The sequence below is a fragment of the Cyanistes caeruleus genome, chromosome 7 (genome assembly GCF_971803275.1).
Source record: "Cyanistes caeruleus chromosome 7, bCyaCae1.hap1.1, whole genome shotgun sequence".
Classification (NCBI taxonomy): Eukaryota; Metazoa; Chordata; class Aves; order Passeriformes; family Paridae; genus Cyanistes; species Cyanistes caeruleus.
The window spans coordinates 7,483,338-7,508,138 of NC_141707.1; the positions used below are offsets into that span (position 1 = coordinate 7,483,338).

General features: G+C 44.3%; 1 protein-coding gene across 5 annotated transcripts in view; it reads left to right on the top strand.

Moving 5' to 3' along the window:
* The window catches only part of ERBB4 (erb-b2 receptor tyrosine kinase 4), a 553,845-nt gene that overhangs the window by 294,296 nt on the left and 234,748 nt on the right, over positions 1 to 24,801 (top strand). For all 5 annotated transcript variants that reach the window (XM_086896321.1, XM_086896319.1, XM_086896323.1 and 2 more), the window contains one exon: positions 2,604 to 2,790. In XM_086896321.1, the coding sequence (XP_086752447.1) occupies positions 2,604 to 2,790 (187 nt within the window). The remainder of the gene's footprint in view (positions 1 to 2,603; positions 2,791 to 24,801) is intronic.

Genomic DNA, 24,801 nt, shown 5'->3' on the forward strand with positions numbered 1-24,801 from the left:
ATTTTTCATTCCTATCTGAATTTAAAACCCTGTCTTAACAGACTCCTAGATTTGGTTGGTCAGATGGTTGTTTCCTAGGAAATTAGAAACCCTTTCTGGGTTTATTTTCATAATTTTGTTTTGCAAGCATGAACAGTGTCCCCAGCAAATAAATGTGTGTTGCAATATGGTGGAAGCCATGGGAATGGAAAGAACCTTCTGGTTTGTGAAAAGACTTGCCATAATTTGTCATTTCAGTTGGTTAATCCAAACAAAGTGCAGAGTTTCTGAGGCACCTCACAGTGATCAGCAACAGAACTTTGTCATTTTCCCTGGTGGGCTATTTTTTTTTGTTCTTTTGGCTTTCTTATTTTTTTGGCTTTTTTTTTTTGGTCAAGTTTGGAATGAAGATTATTCTGCTCTGTGTGTATGTGTGGAATTTCAGTCCTGTGCTGAATTGCAGCTCTTTCAGGTGGAATTGCTGTTTGGCAGTAAGACATACCCTAAAAATAGAAAATGTGGTTATAAGTGACAACAATTGGCAGGGAGGACCCATTCAGATGCAATTTTGGAACAGCTTTTAATTTTTTCCACTCAATTCCAAGTTAAACATCAATTTAAATTAATTAGAGCAATCACAGTATCCCTAGAATATCAGTGGAGAAACTGAAGCCGTGAGTGAAATTTAAGTGTTTCCTGAATTCTGAGGAGACGCTAAAAAAACCCAGCTTAAAGAAATTTTTTGCATATGATGAAAAGCAAATTCCTGACCAAACTGGCTAAGCTCAAATGTCTGAAGGCAAAGAGATATCATGAAAATGCTGTAAAGCTTCTGATTATAGTGGAATCAGTGTCCCCGGGTATAATGCAGCTCTACATTGAATACTTACCTGCTGAACTGTACTTCTCAACCCACCTCCACTCACTGGGTTCTCATCAGAGTCCTGTCAGGACACTGGACTTTGTTTAGATGCCAAGCAAGTCTTTTCAGCTTTTTCAGCAGCTTCAGCTGAGTACAGATGCTTGACTTCAGAAGGACAGCTAGTACCTAGATTTTGTGGCCTAGAAATCATTCCTTATGCACACTGCCACACGTATTAATAACCCTGCAGGCTTTTATAAGCCAAATTAAAAGGCTTGTGCACACTTAAATATGAAATCATGGCAGAGCACTGAACCAGCAAAGCAAGATCCTGTCCTTGGTGCTGCAAATCCATTGCTGCCTTTCTTTATTAATGATACATACACGACACATTGAATTGTCTGCCTGCTGTTGCTTGTCGGGTTGTTTTTATTACAGTATCGACGGGAGTCCCCGCCACGTTGGTTGTAGTCTGGGCACGTTACCCTGAGCAGAATTTTTCTTTCAGTGTTTTGTTTAAGGTATTGACTTTGCCAAAGGGAAGGGAAAAGTGTGTGCAGCTACTTAAAGCACACAAGTCGTGGTATCAGTTTCTGTCCATTAAAATATGCACACGCACACAAACACACGGCTGTACGGTGGTTGCAGGCACGGGGTTAGGTGAGCTTTGAGAAACAGACTCCAGAAACCCTCTGCTACATGGAGATTCTGTTTCCAGGATCTGGCCAGGAGCATCCTCCAGCCTGTGCCAAGCCCTGCTGAGAATGGTGGGGTCATTGAAATGACATTTTTCAAAGGTATTTGCATATTTCTAGGTCATTTCTTTCAATTCCTTAGAATGAACTTTATTTTCCAAGGGAGCATATTACTCTGGTTTTGTGTGTTCTGTATTTTTTTTTTTTCCCAACAACATCTTAGTTCTGTTAATCTTTTGGACTTTGAAAAAGTTTTCTAGTTATTGGGTTTTGGGGTGTTAATTCCTGAATATAATAAGCAGGAGGGTTATTGAGCAGTTCATCTAAAGCCAGTGAAGATTTTGGCCAACTCAAAGGTGCAGCAATCCTTTTGCTAAAGTTCTGGATAGCAGTTTTGATTGAAGACCAGGATATATGAGCGTGGATGGTTCCAGCACTGCCAGATGAAACTTGGAGATGAATCTTTGCAAATGTTCAGTGCTCAGTTCCATTTTAAAGCATACAAAATGGGTGTTAACACATATGTGTGTTATCTTTATTTCCTCTTCCAAAGTGGCCCCCCCTGTCTCCCATCTGTTCCTGTTTGATGGTGAGCTCTTCCAGAGGGGTTTTCTATGTTATGTCCCTTCAATCCCACCCTGAAATACACTGTACAACACAGAGTTACTTGCAGACAGACAATCTCATCTGAGCTGTGGCATTGCCCCAGTGCATTCTGTTCATGTACTGCAGAGCCCTCTGACCTGCTCTCTGCTTTGAGTCATCCTTTGGTGAATCCTTAATACCTTACAGGTAATTTCTGCTCAAGTTTCAATAAACTGATAAAAATGGCTACCTCTTTCTTTTCTACCTTTTAAACAACTCTTTCCAGTTAACTCACTACAATTAAAACAGGAATGTGCTTGAAATCACTGAGCTGAAACAAAATTTGTTTTCCGGGTGGTTTGGTTTGGTTTTTTTTTGTCTTGGGTAGCATCATCTTGTCCTAAAGCATCCACTGCCTTGGAAATTCAGGGCAATTAAAAACAGACTGTGTCTGATGTGTTTGTTTCACTTCTGCCTTTCAGTCTATCCGAGAAGTCACGGGCTATGTGTTGGTGGCTCTGAACCAGTTTGAGTACCTGCCCCTGGAGAACCTGCGCATCGTTCGTGGCACCAAGCTCTACGAGGAGCGATACGCTCTGGCCATATTCCTTAACTACAGGAAGGATGGCAACTTTGGACTCAGGGAACTTGGCTTGAGGAACCTGACGGGTAAGTGAAACTTGGAAATGTGGTGGATTAGTTGCAAGGAAGAAAATGAGCTTGTTGAGTATTTCCCCAGCGCCCTCAGTCACTTGTATTCTGCAGGAGACTGAGGTACCACATAGCCTGGCAGGGGTTTGTCAGTGCATCATCATTTTTTTTGGTTCACAAAAGCACTTCTCTGCATAATGATCAAAGGCTGTCCCTGAGAGTCATGGCAAGAGCATATTTGAAACAAAAACAGTTGTTGAAAGAGTATGTGAACTTTTTTCTGTGTGTCGATATCATGAGCATGTTGGTTCCTTGTGATCCTTGATTATTGCACATGTGTTGCTTCAGGTGCTGGGTATTTTCTGCCAACTTAGCTTTAACATTTTTGTTTATTTATATAATATATATATATTTATAATTTTATTTATAAATGTTTATTTATAAAATATATATTTTTTAAAATTTAATTTTAGAACTCCCTTTTCTAAGCAAAAATAGTGCATTACATATAGTGAGAAAAGTGCTTCTTTTCTTTTTTTTTTTTTTTTTTGAGACAAAAATGTAAGCAAAGTCCACAGATTCATGTTTACCTGTTAATTCAGGGCTGGATCATGCTGTGGGGTAGATCAACAATTAATTTCCTCTGCCTGAGGATCCAGAGTCAGTGGTTTGGGAGATTAAAACTTACTAAGTATCAATGGACTGTAACTTAATAAAGGGCAAGCTGTGGCTCTTCTTAGGGAGGTCACTGGAAGTATTTTATTTATATCTGGTTCCTCATCAGCTATGATAATTTCTGCTCTAAACTGTGGTAATTTTGATGTGGCCTTGCATCTTCTAGTGGCTGAAAGCTGACTGAAAATCACTGACTTGAGCTGGCTGTGGAGATTGAACCTCAATAAGGAGAGGTGGGAGCCATCTGAATTATATTTAGGCACCCTTCCCTATCTGTTTTTTTTGTCTGTCAGTGCTCAGAGTAGCTTACAGCTCCCTGTTCAGCCTCACCAGGCTTTCAAAACCAGGAGGGAAAAGAAAGCCTGAAATATTTTACAAAATAAACCAATTTTGGATGACTCTGATTAGGCTCTTTCCTCTGGTAATATTTTTGACAATTTTCATTACTGAGACCATCATGCCAATATCAGAGTGCTTCCAAAATGTCTCTATAATCCCTGCCATCTACTACTTTTCACTCTGTCACTGTCATAGTCCAATTTCTTCCTCTTCTGTTCCCATATTTCTTCCCACCTTTCTGATACAGGGAGTTCATTGTGACCGTCTGTGCCTTCACATCATACAGAGCCACAGCACTGGGTGATAACAGCATTATCTCTTTCTTTGTGTACATTTTCTGGTCTTTGAGTCTCAAAATGCCTTGTAAAGATACCAGGCTGGGTGAAACTGAGACAGAGAGGTGAGGTGAGGCCAGAAAATGATGGAAGTCTTTCCTCTTGGGTCTGAGGTGGTTCTGCCAGGTGAGAGTTGTATTCTTAGGGCTCATTTAGCCATGGCTTTGCTGCTCAGCAGGGTAAAAAAAAACTTATCTTCTAGGCTTCTGCTCAAATTTTCTTCTTGAACCATCATCCCTCTGCCAATTGGCAGTTCCTCAGACTCCAGAAATGCCCTGTGGGAGCTGCTGTGACATGACAGACACAGCACCAAAACTGCCCAGCAAGTGGTTTCACTTTCTTTTTAAGTGTTTTAAGAAAACTGGCCTTAGCTCAGCCTGTGAATCTCTTCTTACATGAGATCATCACAGCCACTTCTTCTGATTTAGGTCCTTACAAAGGCCTCTGATGGGATTATTTGACTCGAAATAAATTGTTGCCTTCTGGAAGAAAAGTGCCCCAATAACACCAGCTTGTCTCCGTGGAGCACTTAAAATAGCTTCTGGGTGCTGAATGTGAGTCAGTATGTGCTTGAAAATACTCTTAATGTTTTCTAGATAACATACCAAGGCCTCATGAGTCCCTCCAGCAGCTGTTCAGTGAGCATTTTGTGCACTGGTGAAGATGCACCGGGGCTATTTTAACCCACAACCTGCCTCTTGTTGCGCATGCTCTTCCCGGAGCGCGTTCATACTTCATTAATTTTCCTGACACATCCTTAGCACTGGTAGCTGCATAAAAATAACTGGTGGATGTGGGAGCTGGTGATGTTGCAAGGCTGTGATGGATCAGCTGTGTCAGAAGCCATTCTTTAGGTTTAGCCCAGAAAGCAGGGGTGAGCTGCTGCGCTGAAGAATCAGCCTCCATGAGCTTGCATTCTTCAAGTCCACGGCAGATTTGAAGAGCCTGGCTTTGAATCATGCATCTCTTCCACTTGAGTAAAATATAACATGGCTCTTGTCTTGCATGAGAGGAATTGGCATTCCAGGGCTTATGCCTTCCTCGCTGGAGTTTGGGAAATTCTGTTTTTATTCGTGCAGTGCTGGATGATAGGCTCCTGAGGGTATTTCTGCCTGGTACCACGCAGTATACAAACACAAGCCCTACTCCCTGTGTTAAATAAATGAGGAAGCTGCTCTCACCTGCAGATTCTCCTCAGACACAGGGTTTCAGCCTCCTGTGCTGTACCACTGCAGTATTTTCTATGTGTTGTTAACAGCTGTGTTTTTATTGCCAGCTATGTCTATCAAGTTTTCATATTTAAATGTAACTTTAAATGCTTGAATTTCCTCCCTTGCACTATAAAAAAATGACAGCTGTGAAGGCAGTCAGTTTTATCTCACACAGAAAACATGATCCAATTCTCACTCATGATGTCTGTCAAACCACAAGGGAGTTTTGTTTGTGTAGCTCAGCCCGGGACTATGTCCTAAAATGCATGTGACACTTGCAAAAAATCTTAGCTATAAAAATCCTGTTCTCACTTGTTATAAAAAACTTAGTCAATGGTTCCACAAACGTGTCAAAACTGAACTGACACTGAACTAATGAAGTGGCTGCTGCCATCTCAGCTGGACTCAGTGTGCAGATCCAGCTGCCAAGTAGCCTCACAGTGAAGAGGAGGGTTTGACATCCTGGCTGGAAAAGGAGGGTTTGACATCCTGGCTGTGTTCCTGTGAGAGGAGCAGGGTAAATGGTGCTGAGGGAGAAGGTGTGCCAGCTTCTCCCAGGAAACACTGCAGATCCCCAGGCTGTCAGCTCAGCTTACCCAGGGAAAGGGCAGCAGCAGTTTGGAGCACCCCAAAGAGAGAGGGCACCTGATCTCATTGCAGCATTTATCTGCCCAAGAGAGGGGAAAGAGGGAGAGCTCACAAGTGCCAGAACTCTTTAGGAAGTATCCCATATTTATATTTTCCCCTGTGAAGATGAATAAGAGACATCTACAGCAAATGATGTGTCTTTGAGCAGTGACAACCTCATCTTCCCTGTTGGCTTTGGGGACGGCAGCTTCCATGCTGTCAAAGAATTCATCCCTTGAATTCTTTGAATATATTAGAATGAAGTGGACTTAGCAGTGATAAGTGCAGTAACACAAAAAAAAGAGACAATCCCACAGCAAAATATTTAGGGTTTTCTTTGTTTTTCAGGAGTGCAAATGAATGATGAATTAAGATAACTGAGGTTCAAGTGAGAAATGGATATTGCAGCTTAAACAATTTGATCAGTGACAGCCAAACAAAGGAAATCTAATTTGATGAGCAGGAGAATAATAAAGGACCATTTTCACAGGTGTAGAAAGTAAATTTTGTAAAACTCTAAATTTCCCTTTCAACAGATTTTTGTAATTGATTTTATATATTTTAATTTCTGATTAAATTTGGTTTAAATTTGTCTGCAGAGCAAAATTTTAATGATTGATGGTTATTTCTATAATGTTTTCAGTATTTTTCCCCCCCCACAGGAAACTACAAATGTTAAAGGGTACTTTGGAGTGCCATCACTCCTTAAAAAGGCAGCTTTTCCAGCAGGTTGTTTTTTTTTGTTTTGTTTTCCCCTTAACAATCTCATTTACTGCAATTATATTGCAGCTCAGCTTGGAGGGATGGGAGGAGTCAGATTTTGTTCAGTGCTCCTTTTTTGGACCTAACATTTCTTTGGAAACCATGCTCAGATGTCTGTGCAGGACCCAAGGGATGGCACACAGGGCATTTTTTTTGCAGCGGGGATTAAAGCCACCCCCTTTTTTCTTGACTTGATCACAAAGATTGTGCCAGCAAGAGCTTTCCTTGGAGGACACGAGAGCCAGCTCTGAATTCCTGGTGTTCATGTTGCTCAGGGGTGCCTGATGTTCCTGGTGTTCCTGGTGTTCAGGGGTGCCTGGTGTTCCTGGTGTTCAGGGGTGCCTGGTGTTCAGGGGTTCCTGGTGTTCTTGGTGTTCCTGGTGTTCAGGGATTCCTGGTGTTCCTGGTGTTCAGGTGTTCCTGGTGTTCCTGGTGTTCAGGGGTGCCTGGTGTTCAGGGGTTCCTGGTGTTCCTGGTGTTCCTGGTGTTCAGGGGTGCCTGGTGTTCAGGGGTTCCTGGTGTTCCTGGTGTTCCTGGTGTTCAGGTGTTCCTGGTATTCCTGGTGTTCAGGGGTGCCTGGTGTTCAGGGGTGCCTGGTGTTCCTGGTGTTCCTGGTGTTCCTGGTGTTCAGGGGTGCCTGGTGTTCCTGGTGTTCCTGGTGTTCCTGGTGTTCCTGGTATTCCTGGTGTTCCTGGTGTTCCTGGTGTTCAGGGGTTCCTGGTGCTCCTGGTGTTCCTGGTGTTCAGGGATTCCTGGTATTCCTGGTGTTCCTGGTGTTCCTGGTGTTCAGGGGTTCCTGGTGTTCCTGGTGTTCCTGGTGTTCAGGGGTGCCTGGTGTTCCTGGTGTTCAGGTGTTCCTGGTGATCCTGGTGTTCCTGGTGTTCCTGGTGTTCCTGGTGTTCCTGGTGTTCAGGGGTTCCTGGTGTTCCTGGTGTTCCTGGTGTTCCTGGTGTTCAGGGGTGCCTGATGTTCCTGGTGTTCCTGGTGTTCAGGGGTTCCTGGTGTTCCTGGTGTTCAGGTGTTCCTGGTGTTCAGGGGTTCCTGGTGTTCCTGGTGTTCCTGGTGTTCAGGTGTTCCTGGTGTTCCTGGTGTTCCTGGTGTTCAGGGGTGCCTGGTGTTCCTGGTGTTCAGGGGTTCCTGGTGATCCTGGTGTTCCTGGTGCTCCTGGTGTTCAGGGGTTCCTGGTGTTCAGGGGTGCCTGGTGTTCCTGGTGTTCAGGGGTTCCTGGTGATCCTGGTGTTCCTGGTGCTCCTGGTGTTCAGGGGTTCCTGGTGTTCCTGGTGTTCAGGTGTTCCTGGTGTTCCTGGTGTTCAGGGGTTCCTGGTGTTCCTGGTGTTCAGGTGCTCCTGGTATTCCTGGTGTTCCTGGTGCTCCTGGTGTTCAGGGGTTCCTGGTGTTCCTGGTGTTCCTGGTGTTCCTGGTGTTCCTGGTATTCCTAGTGTTCAGGGGTGCCTGGTGTTCCTGGTGTTCAGGTGTTCCTGGTGATCCTGGTGTTCCTGGTGTTCCTGGTGTTCCTGGTGTTCAGGGGTTCCTGGTGTTCCTGGTGTTCCTGGTGTTCCTGGTGTTCAGGGGTTCCTGGTGTTCCTGGTGTTCCTGGTGTTCCTGGTGTTCCTGGTGTTCCTGGTGTTCCTGGTGTTCAGGGGTGCCTGTGTGTGACAAAGGCGCATCCCCGCATTCCTCAATCGGATTCTCTGCATGAGCCAGGTAGAAAGCGATGTGGAACTTGCCTCAGGCTGCCTGTGCAACAGGTGGGCGAGGTACCATCGCATCTGTAACCTCGGAGAGGGGTTGCTAGGATACGTGGAGGCGTGAGGAATCGCTTTAAAAATCCCTGCGGTCCCCGTGCGTGCCGCAGGAGCTGCCTGCAGGAGAGGCTGCCCAGGCGCGCTGCTCTCCTCCATCCTCGGGGCTGCATTCACATCCCATGCCAGGAATGGGAGATATTTCAAAAAAAGAACACCTCCTGTCCCAAGGGAAGTGTGGAGGATTCTCTGTGTGCTGCCACAGACCTCGGGGACGTGCAAAGAACCATCCCCGAGTCGCCCTTGCTCGCCCTGTCCCTTTGGAGAAAGGGGAGGAGGTTTGTGGCTGCCCCCAGGCTCAGAAATACGAGTGTGACTGCTGGAGCATGTCTGTCTTTTCTCCCCAGGGGGAAAAAAACTAAAAAATCATCCCCTTCCTGCTGCTGCTCTCCTCAGACATCACAGGTGTGATGTGACAGCCAGGAGAGCCAGGCACCCATCCCTGGTGGCAGTGGGAGAACAGGCTCGGGCTGCTCCCTGCCCCTTGGCATCAGTGCCTGGAAATGCTCCCAGCCTCTCCTCGGCTGCAGATGTGGCCCTGAGGAATCCCAGATAAGGGACCTGCAGGCTGGCAGAAAATTGCTCTGGGGTCTTAGCAAGGCAAAAAGCTGTGTTTTATACACAGAAATAAATACTGATTTTGAGCCTTGTGAGATTTATATTCATGAGTTTATTTTGTCCGGTGACAAAGGTGGGACATGGTTTTTTTACTAAGGCTAGATTTTTGCGCAGTGCCTCTGAAGGGTTTGGATATGCTTTTTTCATGCTAAATAGTACAACTAATGTCTGTGATTCTTTGCAACTCATTGATCAACAAATTATGCACAGTTTTCTTTATTTCAGAGCATTTTGCTGTTTTCAAATCTGTCTATAGCGTTAGAAATGTGCAACCTTGTTTGGAATGACTACGGCAAAGATTTAAGCAAAAAGCTCATCTTGATAATGATATAAATGTTTTTTCACTGGAAATTCAAAGGAACCCCCATGGTATTCTAGTATTCTCCTTCCTCTCAGTGCTTTCACGTGGTCTAGGAGCCACATCTATTGCAAATGGTCTAAATCAGCTGATTGAATGTAATGCACAGAATTATTGATGTGAGCCAGTACTGTCATGCAGCAGGATAACTTCATGTCACACAGCCTCTCCTGCAACAAAACAGGGCTTAAAATCAAGGGGAGGAGAAACAAGGCCAAATCCTTATCTGGTGTACATTGGCTTACTTGCTTTGACTTCGTAATGAACTGAAATTTAAATTGCCATTTACTTCCTTCAGTGGATAATTTAATTCACGCTTTATAAGTTAACTAGTGCCTAACATCCACTTAAGACCTTTTGAGGCTGCTGTGTACAGGGTGCTCTGCTGGGATTAATGCCAGCTAATGACAGCTGACTCAAGGCATGTCTGCCTGGGAGCTCTGGCCAGTGATCCTTGAGCCAGCATCCACCCTTGCTGCCTTTGGGAATGGTGCTGACCACACCACTTGGGCCCTGTGGTTGCACTGAATAACCCAGCAGATCATTCCTGTCTTCACTATGGTCTCTGAAAACAGAAGCAGGTTTCTTTGGGCATTAAAAGTCTTAATTATGTGGCTGCTGGGGAAAGAAGGTTCTGCAGGTAAAGACTTGGGTCTAGGGTAGGTGGAGGAAATCCCTCCTGCCCCTGCTACCCCACATCTGATGATTTATTTTGTGAATCATGCTTCTACAACAGAACAAATAACGCTTGCCTGCTTTAATTAGACCAATTTTGAGGGTGTCATTGAGAATGCTATTCAGAGAGGATCTGGTGTGATGTAGGATTCAACTTTAACACTGTCAAACATTAGTTTAAATGTCATTAAAAATGCATCCAGGTGTGTTGCCGTTACTACCTGATAATGCCATGCAAAATAATAACACCACTCATTCTGTTTTTCCTTGGCAATTTCTCTTTTTCACCTCTCTGCAGCAGTTGATCTGTGCATTTCTCAATTATGAAGCAAGAAATTCTCCATGTTCTGGAGGTGTAAACACCCTTTAGCTTCCTGGAAATGTGGGCAATCAAGATAAATCCAGTAATACCGAAGCCTTGTGGTAATGGAGTAGCTTTTCCTGGCTTCTGTGACTCGAGAGCTTCAGCAGCATGGGGATTTCTCTGCCTGCATGCTTGGCAGGGAGTTAAGCATCTGAACAGAGTAATCCCTCCATTTCAATCACACGGGTCAGGAATGGGAGACATTTCAAAATATCCAGCTTTGGCAGACAGATCTGTGCTGAGCTGCACTATAACTTAAGTAAAGTGCAGTAAGTGTTACAGTTGGGAAGGATGGTGCAGTTTATAGTGACAGCAGTGCTGAACAAATAGATATCCCAGCTTCCCACCAGCTTGGGAAAGAAAGGAACAGCTGGATTGCTCTCCCCAGCCTAGGCTAAGTCTTGACTAGGTGTTCTAGACATTTAAATCCTTGCTGCCCCAGTAGTATATCTTCTTCAGATGAATGAAAGAAGCATTACTTTCAGTGTTTGTTGTTTGGCTTGGGTTTTTTTTTGATTTTGTTTTTTTTTTCCCCTCCTTTCTCTCTACAGTCTTCTGAATTCATTGATTTTCTCATTTCCTTCTGACAGGCTACAGCTGACAAGGAATTTTGTGCTTTTGTAAAGTAATTAAAGTCTTGTGATACATGGGGAATGTAATCTATCCACACTCCCTGGCCAAAGGCAAGCTGCTGAGCAGGACAGTCCAGTTGTCACCCTCCCCAGTGGGGACACGAGCTCTGAGCCACTGGTGGGACAGAGGGACCAGCCTCCAGCCCTGTGGAGCTGCTGACTTCTAGGGCTCAAAATGGCACAAAAATGTTGGGATCAGGTGTCATTTCAGTGCCTTAACTTAAAGCTCAGCAGAGGCATTTCAGTGACCTTGCACACGGGTCTGAAAGCAGCATACGCTCACAGACCTGCATTTAAAATCAAGTTGAAGAGTGAGCTCCTTTTTCTAGCGTTTCTTGCCAGCCTATAGATGCAGAAAGTTTGGGTTTAGGTCATGATTCATTGCAAAAAAACCAAAAAAGAAGTCCTGATTTCACAGAAGGTTGGATCAGACCTAGGTTTACATATTGGAAGTAGTTGGTGTCCCTAGGATATTTTCATGCCTGTTCATTTTCATGTCATTTGCTGCAGAGAGGAATTCCCTAGAAACCCTAGATGGAGGGACTGGAGATGCAATGAACCAAAAACTTTCCTTTGCTGCATTTAGCTCCAGGAAAGCCCCTGAAGACAGGGGAGACAGAGCAGCCCCCAAGCTCAGCACAGGGGTGAGTGCCACGTAGGCTGACAGAGGCAAGGCTCCAGCACAGCCTCCTTGTTCCTGGGCTGCACATGAGCCCGTCCCCTGTAGTGTAAGAAGGTCTCAGCCTGCCCAGCACAGGGATGAGTCTCATCAAAGTCCCCAGGGGGTATTTGCAGCTTGGGTTGGTCTGGCTTTGAGATGTGAGAGATGTGCAGATCATTAAGAGATTATGTGAAGCAGAGTTTGATCACACAAGCTCTGTCTGCTGGGATGTGGAAGGGAACCGCTGCTGTCACCAGGATGTGTTGGGTGTTATTCTGTAAAAGAAATCCCAACAGACTCAACCCCTCTGCAGTGCTGCTCTGACAGCTCCTGCCTGCAGTGCCCAGGGGGAGGACAGAAAGCACTCTTGGTAACTTCCCAATTTGCACACAGGTAGCAGAAGTCCCTGGTGGGGAGCAAGGGGTTTGCTGTCAGGAGCTTCTTCCTGTGGCTGGGGAAAGCACAGGGCACTGACAATAACAATTGTCAATTGACTGGCAATTGCAATCCACCCTTCTGACTCCTGTGCTCCCAGTTCCCTGCCCCAGAGGAGCGGTGGTGCTCCAAGGGCCCCAGTTCCAGACAGCTGGGAGTGAGTGTGCTCAAGCCAGATGTGGGCAGGACAAGGTAACCTCGAGGAAAAATAGAGAAACAGAAGGAGGAAAACAGAAATGCAGCCCTGCAGAAGGGAAATCCGAGTGAGCAGAGGTGGGGGAGTGGGAACAGCCAAGCGGGTGTCCCAGGAGGAACGGCGGAACAGCAGCGCTCACCTGGACCGTACCTGCACTGTATCCAGGCTGTTGGATACAGACCTGCTGGAGCTCTCTGGCTCTCCAGACTCCCTGCCCAGTCCCACCTGGCTTCAACCACAGCAAATGAGCTGTGACTGGGGTGAAGTGGCAGCGTGAGGGAGCCAGAGCTGGAGGCAGGTAATGTGAGTGGACAGGGAGCTGTCTGGGGGCTGCAGGAGCCTTTTGTGCATCACCAGGAACATGCCTGCGGGCCTGGAGTGGGGGAACAAAGGTATCAGATGAGGAGAACACGCTGGAGGCCTTTTTCTTTGATGTTTGGAAATCGCTCAAGGGGCTGTCTTTTCTGAAACCCCTTTGCCTTGCCTTTTTTTCTTCTTTTCTTTTCTATTTTATTTTATTTTTTTTTTTCTCCTTGGTGAAACTTTCATAGATGTACTCTCGTTTCTTTAAGGCTTAGAAGTGAAAGCACATCCATCCATCCAGGCCTTGTACAAATGCTGTGCTCACGTTGGAATTCCTTGGGGAGCTGACTTCTGCTTCTGCCTGTCAGAAATAGCAGAGCCACGTGCTTTGGGTTTGAAACTCTTGACTCAGGGTGGGAGGGAGGAAGGGCAGCATCAAAGACATCCCTCTCTGCCATGCTGGAGAGAGGAGATTGTGGTGTTGCTTTGGGGCTTTTTTTTTTTCCTGTTGGTGTTTTTTAGCTGGTCAGCTGGACATGCATTCAGATTGATGCTGCAGGCTGTGAAAACTTTCAGATTCAGGCTGTGAAAACTTTGGGTGCTGCTTTCATCAGCAGGAAGGTCAGCCACCTTCCAAATTGACTCTGGGGTACAAGTACCCAAGGGCAGGATGAGTTTACATGAGGAGGTTCAAGATGTTCTTGCTTAAACTGCTGCTCTTCCCCTCCAGCCTCAAATGCCTAAACTTAGTCAGGGAGGGTGAAAGATTCTTGGGGAACTTTTTTTAAAATTGAAATATGTCTGACAGCCTTCTGTCAGAAAGGAACAGCTGAAAAAACAAGGGGGAAAGTGCTGAAATTGCTAGGCACCACCTTTCTTTTACAAATTAAAAGGTATGGCTTATTTAAGAGCTTTCCATGCTTTCTTCTAACAATTAACTTGTATTTTCAGTCAAACAAATTATGTTAAATTAAACAATAAGAATTCAATCGGTTTTAGACTGAACTTTCTTTTATAAAAGCATGATGGTTCCTTCTTTTTAAATCAAAGCAACATCAAATATGTGCACCTGAATTAGTGGTGAACTTTAGGTCACGAATTCATTCCCTGGCTTGAGGTCCCAGGCCAAATCCTGCTGCAATTACTCTTTACTAGCATTGTACAGAAAGCAGAGTGGATGTGTAGCCCAGGAGATGATTTTCTCATCTCTGGTGGAGTTAAGTGAGTTTCCTTTCCATGGAACAGTATCTTCCCCTAATACTCTTTACAAACCTCAGCCAGTTAAAGATCCATTATCCTGAGCACATTAATAAAAAATGTAATGTGGAGAAGAGTCAACCAATAATAATAACAACAAAAAAGTCATAGTGCAGGAAAGGGTAAGGCACACACAGGGAGGATGAAGGCAAAGCACCCTGTCCCAAATGTGGTTGATGGGGAAGCTGGGCAGGACACAGCTGAATGTGCCCTAGGCTGTGGAAGGAGCCCACAAGGGCTGATAAAACATTTTCCTTGATGTTGAATCAATAGGTAGAAGCTGTGTTTTGGAAGGGTTGGGCATTGATTGGCATTGGCAGGACATCCAAAGCCTGTAGTATCCACAGCGTGGTGATGTCCTGCCAGTCTCACCATGACCAAGCAGGAATTAATTGTCTTGTTCTGAAATGGTGATACCACTCTCCCTGATTTTTTGGATTTTGCCCCCTCCCATGGCACTCTTCAGCTGGATGTCAAAGCCCTTCCATGGGTTGCCTCTGGCTGGTGTTTGCTCACAGGAAGATGCCCTCTGAAGTGCTGATCCAGGTGAAGGTGACAGTCCTGAAACACTTCAGCAACAGCCTGGGCTCAGAGGCTCTCCTGCTTTACAGAGTGCTGGTCTGTGAGTGAGGCTTGATGTCTTAAAAGCAGGCACAGAGCTAAATCATGCACAGGGTGAGGTTGCAAGGGCAGCATCCTCCTCTTTGTGTGTCAAAGAAGAGCTGAGGGGGATATTTTAATGGCTGTGAATGCATAACAGCTTAATCCCATGGCTGTGCAGTTGGCTCCACAAACCTCACTGCAGCCCCCACCTCAACACTCACAGATGTTCAGAGCTAGTGGTTTTGATTTAATATTCAAAAGCATTCAGCTTCCTAAATAAAGATAATAGTTTTGCTAGTTGAGAGATTTATTAATATGTTAGCATGGCCTTAGTTTTAAGCCTTCTGTTCCTCCCTTTCTAGAAAAATGTCTTGCCACAAACCAGCCTTGAAGTTTGGAAAAGTAATCAAAGCTCTGCTGAGCAAATTTGATGACACTGATGGGTTGAATGAGCTGTGACCTCTGCTGGCCTCATTCTGCTCCATTTCCCCTTCAGGCTGGTAGATGTGGCTGGAAGTAAATATTAATCTGCTAATTTACCCTCTGGTATAAATAGAGAAAAGTGTTTTGTCAGTGGACCTATCCAACCTTACTGCTTCTCTTCTGAGGACGAAGTGGCAGTGCTGCCTGTGTGTTTCTCTGCTCAGGGGACTTTCTCTCAGAGAGACATGGAAGGGTTGTTTTCCTCTCTACTTTCTTAGGTGGGTAATTAGAGTCGTAATCTAGGGTTTAAGGATAGCCGACAAAGAAACCTTGCTCGGGTTAAAATAAAATTGCTCCTTAATGTGACTTGTTAAATTGAAACAAACCCCACATGAATGTTCTTTTAAATCCATTTACAAGTGCCTTGTATTGATTTAGCCTACTTCAGTAACTCAGATGAGCTAAATTGATGTCTGTGCACTAAGTTAAGTACATTCTCTTGGGATTTCACACCTGGCCAACTGACTTGACTTCAAAACTGATTTCAGTTAAACCAGTGCAAGCTGCGTGTGAAGAATCAGCCTTTCTTATTAGCTGCCACTGGTTTGGTCAAGAGCAATGTGACACCTTGGGGGAAAAGGTGTCTTTGCCCTGTTAACTGTGATGCTGGGGTGCCCTACTCACCCTTCTAAATTTGACTTGGAAGTGATACTACCATTGCCTAAACACCTTAGCAGCAGCCTTCCTTCTGCAAGACAGCTGCTTGAAAGAGACTGGTGTTTTTTTGAATCTTTCTTTTTTCCCAAGATGCTTTGTCCCCTGGTATCTGGAGGAGGGAAGAGGCACAAAAGGCTTGCAGACCTGTTTCTCTACCGTCCTGCCTAATGCCCCCCAGCCAAACAACAGTTAGGAGCCCTTAACAAAAGGTTTTTTTCCATTTTCAGACAGTGCCTCTCAGCTCTGGCAGAGCTTGGTGTCTCATTGTGCCACCTACCAGAGTCCCTTCAGCCACTAAGCTGACAGGCTCTTTTTATCTCAGCCACCTAGAGCTAATCTGAAGTGCCCAAACTGACACTTGTGGCCAAACCTCTGCTTCACTTGATGGTGTGGAAAGGAATTGAAGCCTAACCCACCATCCTGCTGAGCATGGCAGTGAGAGCCATGGTTTCCCTTTATTCCTCCAGAAGACATGATGTGGGATGTGGTTCAGGTGTGCCAGATCTGTGAGTTGTTTGTTCATAAATTGTCACTCAGCATTTGAGCTGTGATAGCCGGTGCTGTGTAAGCTCTTTGCACCCTAAATGGATTACAGAATTGTGGTTTGCCTGATTTTTATGTAGGATTACTGGACCTATTACCAAGGTTTAGATGGTGAGACAGTATTAAACAGCAGCAGCAAAATCTCCTCAATAAACACTGAGCTTGCTTTTACTTGTTATAAAAACAGTGTTTCTGCATAGACATTTCAAAATTGGGGGCTCTGTTCCTGTTTTAGGTCACAATTTTGCATCTGTAGATGGAAATGCATGGACTTGAGCCCCTCCTTTCTAGAACATAAGGGTCAGCAGTTTACAGCAGACTCATCTGTAAGCAGCACTTTCCAATTGTAGCTCAGAAACTCATAGAAGACCGAAAAAAATAAAATAAAATAGTCCCTGTGCTAAATAGCTCAATGTGATCAAGACAGGAGGTCACCTGTGAGCCCAGAGAGGTGGGTAAAGCAAGGACAGGGAGACACAGCAGCTTCTCATGGAGCATCAGTTCTGCACATCCAGAGCTCCCAAGACAGCCAAGCTTCATTTCTGTTTGAAGGCAAAGGGGGTTTGAGGGGAAGGATTTGAAAGGTCAGTGCAATAACTTGCTGGATGTCCGCATCTTTGAGATACAGCATAGTAGAAAGAACAAAAGATGTTTGAAAATGTATCTGGTGTTTGATGAAAGGTGGCATGACGGCCCAGTTGAAGGTGGGAGAAGGCATAAATAGTGTATGAGAGAATGATAGGCTCTGGAAGATCCTGAAAGTGAATAAAAATTGCTTTTATTTGATGTGATGAGGAGACATGAGATGCAGGGAGAAGAAAAAAGATCGTTTTGAGTGGTGAGCTAGGGAAGAAGTCACACAGTGGAATTCAGAAGGAAACAGAGAAGGGTGAAATTGCTTCTTAAAGGAGAGATGCTGTCATCAAGACATGAGAGGAGCCTGGACAGGAGGTGAGGATTCAGTGATAGAAAAAAAAAAGGCTGTGTTAGAGAGAGCAGAGGTGGCATAAATGTGTCACATAGACTGAGACTCTGAAGAAGAGGTAGGAGGAGAAAGGGCTGCAGGTGGCATTGGCTGGGGCTGAAGGAGGTGCTGGGTTTGTTCTCTGTGACAAACAGATAGCTGCCTGCCACTTAGAAATGTATTGTCTAGCTCTAATCTGCAGTTGCCATCTCCAGGTGTATCTCCAAGTACCTCCTGGGAGATTTTGTCAGGAATGGTGGATGCTGAGCAGCTGGGGAGGATTGTCCAGCCTCCCCTGCCACCAGAGGCTGTTCTTTCTTGTGTCAACACACTGTCAGGCTTGCAGATGTCACCAGGAAACAAATACTGCCTTTTGTAGCACATTCTGAAGGAGAGACATGGATCCCAGAAGGGAGGGCTTCAATAAATGCACAAAGAAGCTGCAGAGGCTGAAGTTTACATTGTGTTTTTTCTTACTATCACACTTGGTGTATTATCTAAAGAGATCTGTGAGTGAGGTGGTAAAACAGGGCTTTTTTAATTATACATCACCCAGCAAACTGATAAGGCAAACAAAGCAGCCAACCAAATAGCACAGGCATGAGCCACTTCAAAATAATAATGTAGCAAGAACAATAGGGGAGTAATTCACAGCTCCCTGAGAAATTTTTGCAGTTCAGAGGGGGTGAGATAGCAAGCAGCTATTGACTGTTTTCCTTTGGTGTTTTCCACCTGTCTGCCATGTGATTGGGAAGTATATTAACTGAATCCTTGTGGGAGTTTTCCCAGTATTGTTTTAAAAGCCTTGCTCTGCAAGAAGCAATCCTAATGGAAACCAAGATGTGGGCATGAAATGAATACGGGGAGTGGAAGGAGAGTGACAACTAATTTAAACTACAGTTTAAATTCTTTATAAGTTGCTTGACATGCAGATATAGAGGAGCTGCTCCAGCATTTCCCTACCCCCTCTGGAGTGCCCTGGCCTGGCTCAGTGGGGTGAGCTGGCACAGGGGATGCCTCACAGGGGAAAGTGGCAACCTCAGCAGGTGAAGAATTTGGTAATTGTTTGGAAAACAAAGCTCTCCTCACAGTGAGTGAAGACCTAAAGAACTCAACCCACAGCTAGATTTCTTCCCCTTCAATATTGGCACCTTTATTCCTAAAGGAGCATTTACATTCTGGAGAGATTTAATAGAGATACTCACTGCAAAGGAGTAAGTTGGGAAAAAGAAAGTTTTCTGCTTTGTTGCTCACCAATTTTCTTCTTGTGAAAATATTCTAAGAGTCACTTTCAAAAACCAAAGATCTAAAATAATAACCCCTGATTTCAAAAGATGGTGGTGGCCACGTATTTAAAAATAGAGAAGCATGTAACTCACATTAGTAGGAGTTAGCCATCTAAGAGCCTTTTAAACTGGTATGCACTAGGAACACAGGTCCAGTTTGGAAAGGGTCCAGTCCTGGAGTCTCGGGTTCCTGTGCTATTCTGAAAAAGAGATTGAACATCTTAAGTTACGTAGACAGGTTTTTGAAAATCAGTCTGAGGATTCTTCTGAAAACCTTAGGTGCTCAAATTTTGTGATGGCCCGAGAATTTCAGCTTCCAAAAACAAATAAATCCATTTGCAGACATCACAAAGGCACAGCAGAAGTGAAAAATATGAATCCTAAATTCCGATAAGATGGGCTGCGCGTACAAAAAATAACATCGATTATTTTTAACATCTCAGCATTTTTTAGTCATGATGTCTCGTGAGCTGGCCGAGATTCTGGAATGCTGGGGGCTGCTTTATCCCACTTTTGCAAAAATAGCACATGTCTAGCAAATGCAAAAAAAGCTGAAGAACTTTCCATACGACCTTTTATTGTGTGCTTGCAGGGTGGGATAATGTAACATACTTTTGCTTTACTTTTAGAAGATCCTCGTTGGGACTCACTGGCAAATGTACAAGTCATTTCTATTTCTGTGAATAAAGTGTAGAAGATGAAACTTTCTGTTGCTGGCCACTTTCCAGCCAGCACTATCTGTTTATTACAGGCCATGTGTGGGAATGGAGTCATAAACAACCTCTTACTCTGGCAAAACCAGAACACTAATCACTTTTGTATTAGCTCCAATAAATCCTGAAAAAAAGAAATGTTGTGGATTAAAAAGATAATAATGTGCTAATCCTTTCTGCGGTCACTAACCATTTTAAGCTGTTCCATCTCTCATGCCTGAAGGATAAATCCTCTGGCTCTTGATGAAAGGCTAGATAGTGAAGTACGTCCGCACATCAAACACTGCACTTGTTATCAACAAACGCATTTTCCTCACTCCTGCGGATAATTTTTGATCCACTTTTACCTTCAATCCGAGATCTCACTTTTCCTCTCCCACCCCACAGCCTGGTCCCCTGTCACCAGGACTCCTCACTGATGAAGAGGGGGCCTTACAGAAAACCCTTCCTGAGCTGGTGATGGGGGTTCAGGGTTATTTCTGGCACAAACTCTCCCCCTATGGGAACAAATAGGTGAAATTTCTGTAGAGTCAAAGGGACTGATAGACATGGAGCTGTCACATCCAGCCAGCCCATTTTAAATATTGAATTAATATTTAAATATTGAATTAATAAAAACATTGATAGCTAATCACATAACAACAGAATTGTTATGGACATACTCTGTTAAAGTCAGGGAAAAGGTTTTGCAGCTTTAAAGGGGCCATTTCCCTTGGCAATGGAGTTGCCCTGAGCTAGAACCAGAAGAGGGGGCAAGGGGAGCAAAACAGCTGAAGGCTTGGAGGTGCTGCACACAATTCTCAGAGTTTTTTCTTCTTTGAAAGAAGTGTTAAAAAATCACAGCTAGAAAAGCTCCTGTCTCTAGGAAATGCAGTAGCTGGGTGCAGTAATTTCAGTTGCACACGCCAAACTGAGGCTTAAAGGCAAAAACATCCTTCAGATCAGTTCCTGCTCCTAATCTCCAATAAATATTTTTAGTGGGTGTATCAAACAAAGCCACAGCAAGTGCCAGCATGGCCTGTAAGCCAGTTACAGGATTGTTCACACCACACAGCCATCAACACACTTCTGATTTTTCATGTTTGGCACTGGAAGTGGTGTTATTCTGTTGCAAAGTGAATATTGTTCCTTACACAGAAATGCAGGAACCTCATTGTATGTGGAACAAGCAGTTGATTAAAGATTGGAATAGTAATGAATGTATTAAAGTGGAATGTACTTGGCTAATTGATTAATTGGTGCAGTCTAAGCTACTTGCAGAGCATTACATTCACTCTCTGTTAAATCAATTTTTGTCTTTTGTCCAAGCCTTGTGACTGAGAGCTGAAAAGCGTGAACAACTATTGAAATCATCCAGACTGGTTCTGTGGGAGCTGGGAAGTGCCCAGGATTCCATTTGCAGCCTGTTGCCTGCCTTGGATCTCACTCTTACATTTCAGCAGTATCTCAGGACTGCAGGCAGGTGGAAGATGTAATTAGTAATGCTCTTATCTTCCCACAGCCCACTTTTGCATTTCTCCCACCTTGTTGCTGTATTCTTAAAATGAAAAAACCCATGGTCTCATGCAGAGAGAAATGGCACAGTGACATTTTAATTAATGTGTTCATCCAAGGGAATATAGGACTGTGGTGAGAAACTTCAGCCTGGGATAGGAACTACACATTCCTTAGCAACACAAGAACACCAGAAAGGACTCCATGATTACATTTTAAAAATCACAGAGCACCTGAAAGCCACAGATTGATGACTCTGGGCTAACACCAGAACTACAAACTCTGCAAAGCAGGACTGTATTTGGGACTAGTTATTGAGGACCAGGGAGAAGAACAGTGGGATAGGAGATGGAATAGGATAGACTTCCAAGAGCCTGCTTTATGAAAAGCTTCAGTTTCCTACTTTTAATAACTGTTTGGATATTGGTAAAGATGATATTTTAGCTCCTTTTAGGGCCCAGTGAAAGAAGAGCATACAATTCAGTAAACTGATGGAGCACTTAAAGTGCACAGCAGACTTTGTGCCCTTGGTGGGTTTTCTTCCAGGCTTTTCAAGGTCTGTGCTGCCTTCTGCTGCTCCGTGGCTGTGGCACTTCTGCTCTCACCTAGTGACTGCCACAAACAGACCCAGCCTCAGTGCAGGCCCAGAGCGTGCTCAGAGCATCTTGGGGCAGTCACTGATTTTGTGATTTTGTTTGTCAAATGCTCTAGAGAGGTGGGAAAGCCCCTCTGCCAGGAGCTCTCCTCCCTGGTGTGCTTCTGGCCACTGCAGCCCTGTGTGCCATCCTTCTCCCTGCTGACCCTGTCCCAGATGGATGTTTCAGGCATCAAATCTGTTCATCTTTCTCACAGTTTGTTAAAAACAATGAGTGAGGCTTTTGAAACAAACAGAAGCTGGAGGAGGATGAACCTTTAGATTCATTCACAGGGCACAGACCCATCCCCAGAGTAACTAGCTTACCCTTGTTTTGTTATTTGCTTAGGAGTATTTCATCAGTCTTTCAGCCCAGTGTTTAGAAAAATGCTGAAACACTGACATAAAATAGTAATTAGTAAATTAGTAAAATACTGTTTTCCCAGTTAGAGAAGCATATGTATAAACATGTTCAGAATTAGGGCCTAGAGTGTTTTGTTTGTTTCTAAACCCTCCAAGTACGCAGTTGTTTGCATGTGTCTTTCATTTTGATGCCCAAGTGTGCCCTTTCTAAGAGCCTTCCTTCCACTTGCTACTTTAAAGAAGGTTTGTATGTCTAGCTTTTTATTTCTTATGCACAAAAGCCAGTAACACAAAACATCAGCTACTGTTGGCATTAAAAAATTAGGGTTTAATTCCCCACCATGACTATTCAGAGCTGGGAGCCCCTAAGACTGCAATGTAATAAACACCAAGAGACTGCAGGCTGCCTTGTTCACTTGCACAGGAACTCTTTATTGTCAGCAAACTTGGTTTTGACAACCACTGTGAGGTAACACGGCCCTATATCAAATATCAACAGAATTTGCATGAGTTTTCCTGTTAATTGCTGGAGTGCACTGTGCTGTGTGATGGCCAGGGAATGCAGCAGGGAGGTGTGAGCTTTGCCAGTCACTTGCAATGTAGGATTCAGCTAATGGGGGTTTATTAGCTCTGAGGAACAGCATTTAATGAGCTGCCACCCTCATGCCAGGCCTGCTTTCCAAATGGTGAATGGTGCCTGCCAGCTCCTGAGTGATGTATGAGAGAGAGGAAGGACACAGCAAGACATTTCTGGTGTTCTTTAAACAAACCCACAGAAACCCCAAATGGGAAAGTGGGTGAGCCCTTGAGAATCTCTTAGAAATGGAAATAAAATTCCTCTGAGTAGCTCTTGGTAAGTTATACTCACAACAGTCTTAACCAAAATGTATGGGAAAGGGATATAAACATCTGTGGTTTTAAGCTCCTGTTTTCTTCATCAGCCTTTGAAAACTTTATGAATGTGTTGTTCATTAATAGTACCATTTAAAAATGTGTGTTTCCATGGGTGGATACTCTTCTGTCGTAGCTGGGTAATTGTAAATTAATATCTCAAATATTCATGTTATTTTGAATGCAACTGGAAAAGAAAAATCCTTGATGGTGTGCTGGTCCTCATCATTGTGATGTAAATATGCTTAATAGCATCACTGTAAAACATGATTCTCAACAGTACTTGGTGTAACATTGGGTGTAAACTGCTCCTTAATTAGTGCTGCTGTTACTTTGATTTATTCCTATAGGATGGTTGCTAGTCTTGACAGCATAGCTGCTTCTCCACTCTCTTAATTGATCATTGTGTTGGTTATTATTTTAATCAGGATTCTGACCTGCACTGAAAATTGAAAAGAAATCCATTTTGTAGAGACAGACAGTCAAATCTCTTATCTCTGGTTTCCTTAGGTGACTCTCTGTAAGAGTCTCTCTGATACTGCGACACTGATTGGCGAGAACAATTTACCACTAAGGCATAATAAGGGAAAATGTAATAAAATGTCACCAGACACTGCTCATTTACAGTTGTTTGGCTAAAAAATAGGTTTCATAAAGCTTAGGTGAACTTGGAAATCACCTGAACACATGGCTTCCTGGATTTATGCCTCAATAAGCCTCAATATATGCTCATAGCCACTTCAGAGTGCAGTGCCTATTCGTCTCACCTGCAGTCAAAAACCCTGCAGAGGGTTGTGATCAAATGTAGCAGGGAGCATCCTCCAGGTGGCAGACACTGGCCTGAGGCCCTGCAGATGTGGCTGCAGGTACAGGCACCCCATTCCTGAATGACCTTTGGCAAGCTGCCCCTCTTTATTGTGCTGTCCACCCTTGTTTGGCCAGGAGAATAAACTGAGCCTACAAGTCACTAGAAACAAGTTTCCTGGGGTGTTATTAGCACAGGGAGTGTACCAGCCTCTTGTGCCCACCCTCCTGCAGGGCAAGCATTTAATGACAGTGGTATGTTGCCTTGATGGTGCTCCTGAGTTCATCCTGCCATGCCTATTCCTGCAAGCACGTGTTAATTAATTACTAAAGCAGCAGAAAAAAAAATAAATACTGCAAAGTATTTTTTTTTAAAAAAAAATACTGCAGTCTCAAAGGGATTACAAATTCACAAATGGCCCCAAATTAGTTCAGACCAGTGCTGCCCTGTGGCCCTGCCTAATGTGTTTTGATGCTGGTATCTCAGAGTTTGGACTTTTCTTCAAAAGAGGGACAAAAGTGGCATCCCTACTGAAGCAGGGATTGCTCAGATGACTGCCATGGAGTCATTTCCTGCATGTCACCAGAGCTGAGCAGCTCGCTCTGTCCCAGAATAGCGCTGAAGCTGCTCAGAAGAAATTTAAGTCTCTTGCTTGTGTTGCAGTTCCAGACACCTGTAGCCCTGTCCTTACCATTTCCCTTTCTTCCTCTTCTCTGGAAAGGCAGCTCCTCACTCCTGATCTCCTGGAGTGGAATGTTATCCTGGCTGTGGGAGGAGGAAGGCAGTAGCAGTCCCTGACAATATTTCTAGGATAAGGAGTGGATAAGGAATTGAGTCCCACCCCAGTATTTAATTACCATTACTGATTACAGAACTCATGTTCAAGAAGAGCTTACTTTTCAGCTTTGAATTGGTATAAAGCAGACTGCTTGCACACTTCCAGCCTGGAATTGTGTGGATATTGAGAAGGAAGGAGGTGTTCTGTGGTCACAGATATGACTTTCTTCTGATATTGTCTAAAGACAGGCTGTCTCTGTGTTTAGTGTAGTAAAACTGTAGCTGGTTGCCCACAGCACTTATGTGTTCAAAGGACTTCCTTGCTTTCAAGATTATTTGCACTTTAAACTTACCCCTGCTTTTATAGGGTTTTGTTCCTAAAGTCTTTGGGACTCTGTCCTGCCTTACATATGAGCTCCTTACCTTACAGTTGCTTTACTTTAGAGAAACCAGTTTGAGCTGTGTCAGGTTTTTTTGTCAGGAACCTGCTCCCATGCCAGCAGGAATTGCCTGAATCCAGTTGGCAATTCCTTCCATGAGACCTGGGTTGCCCCAGTGCTGCCCTG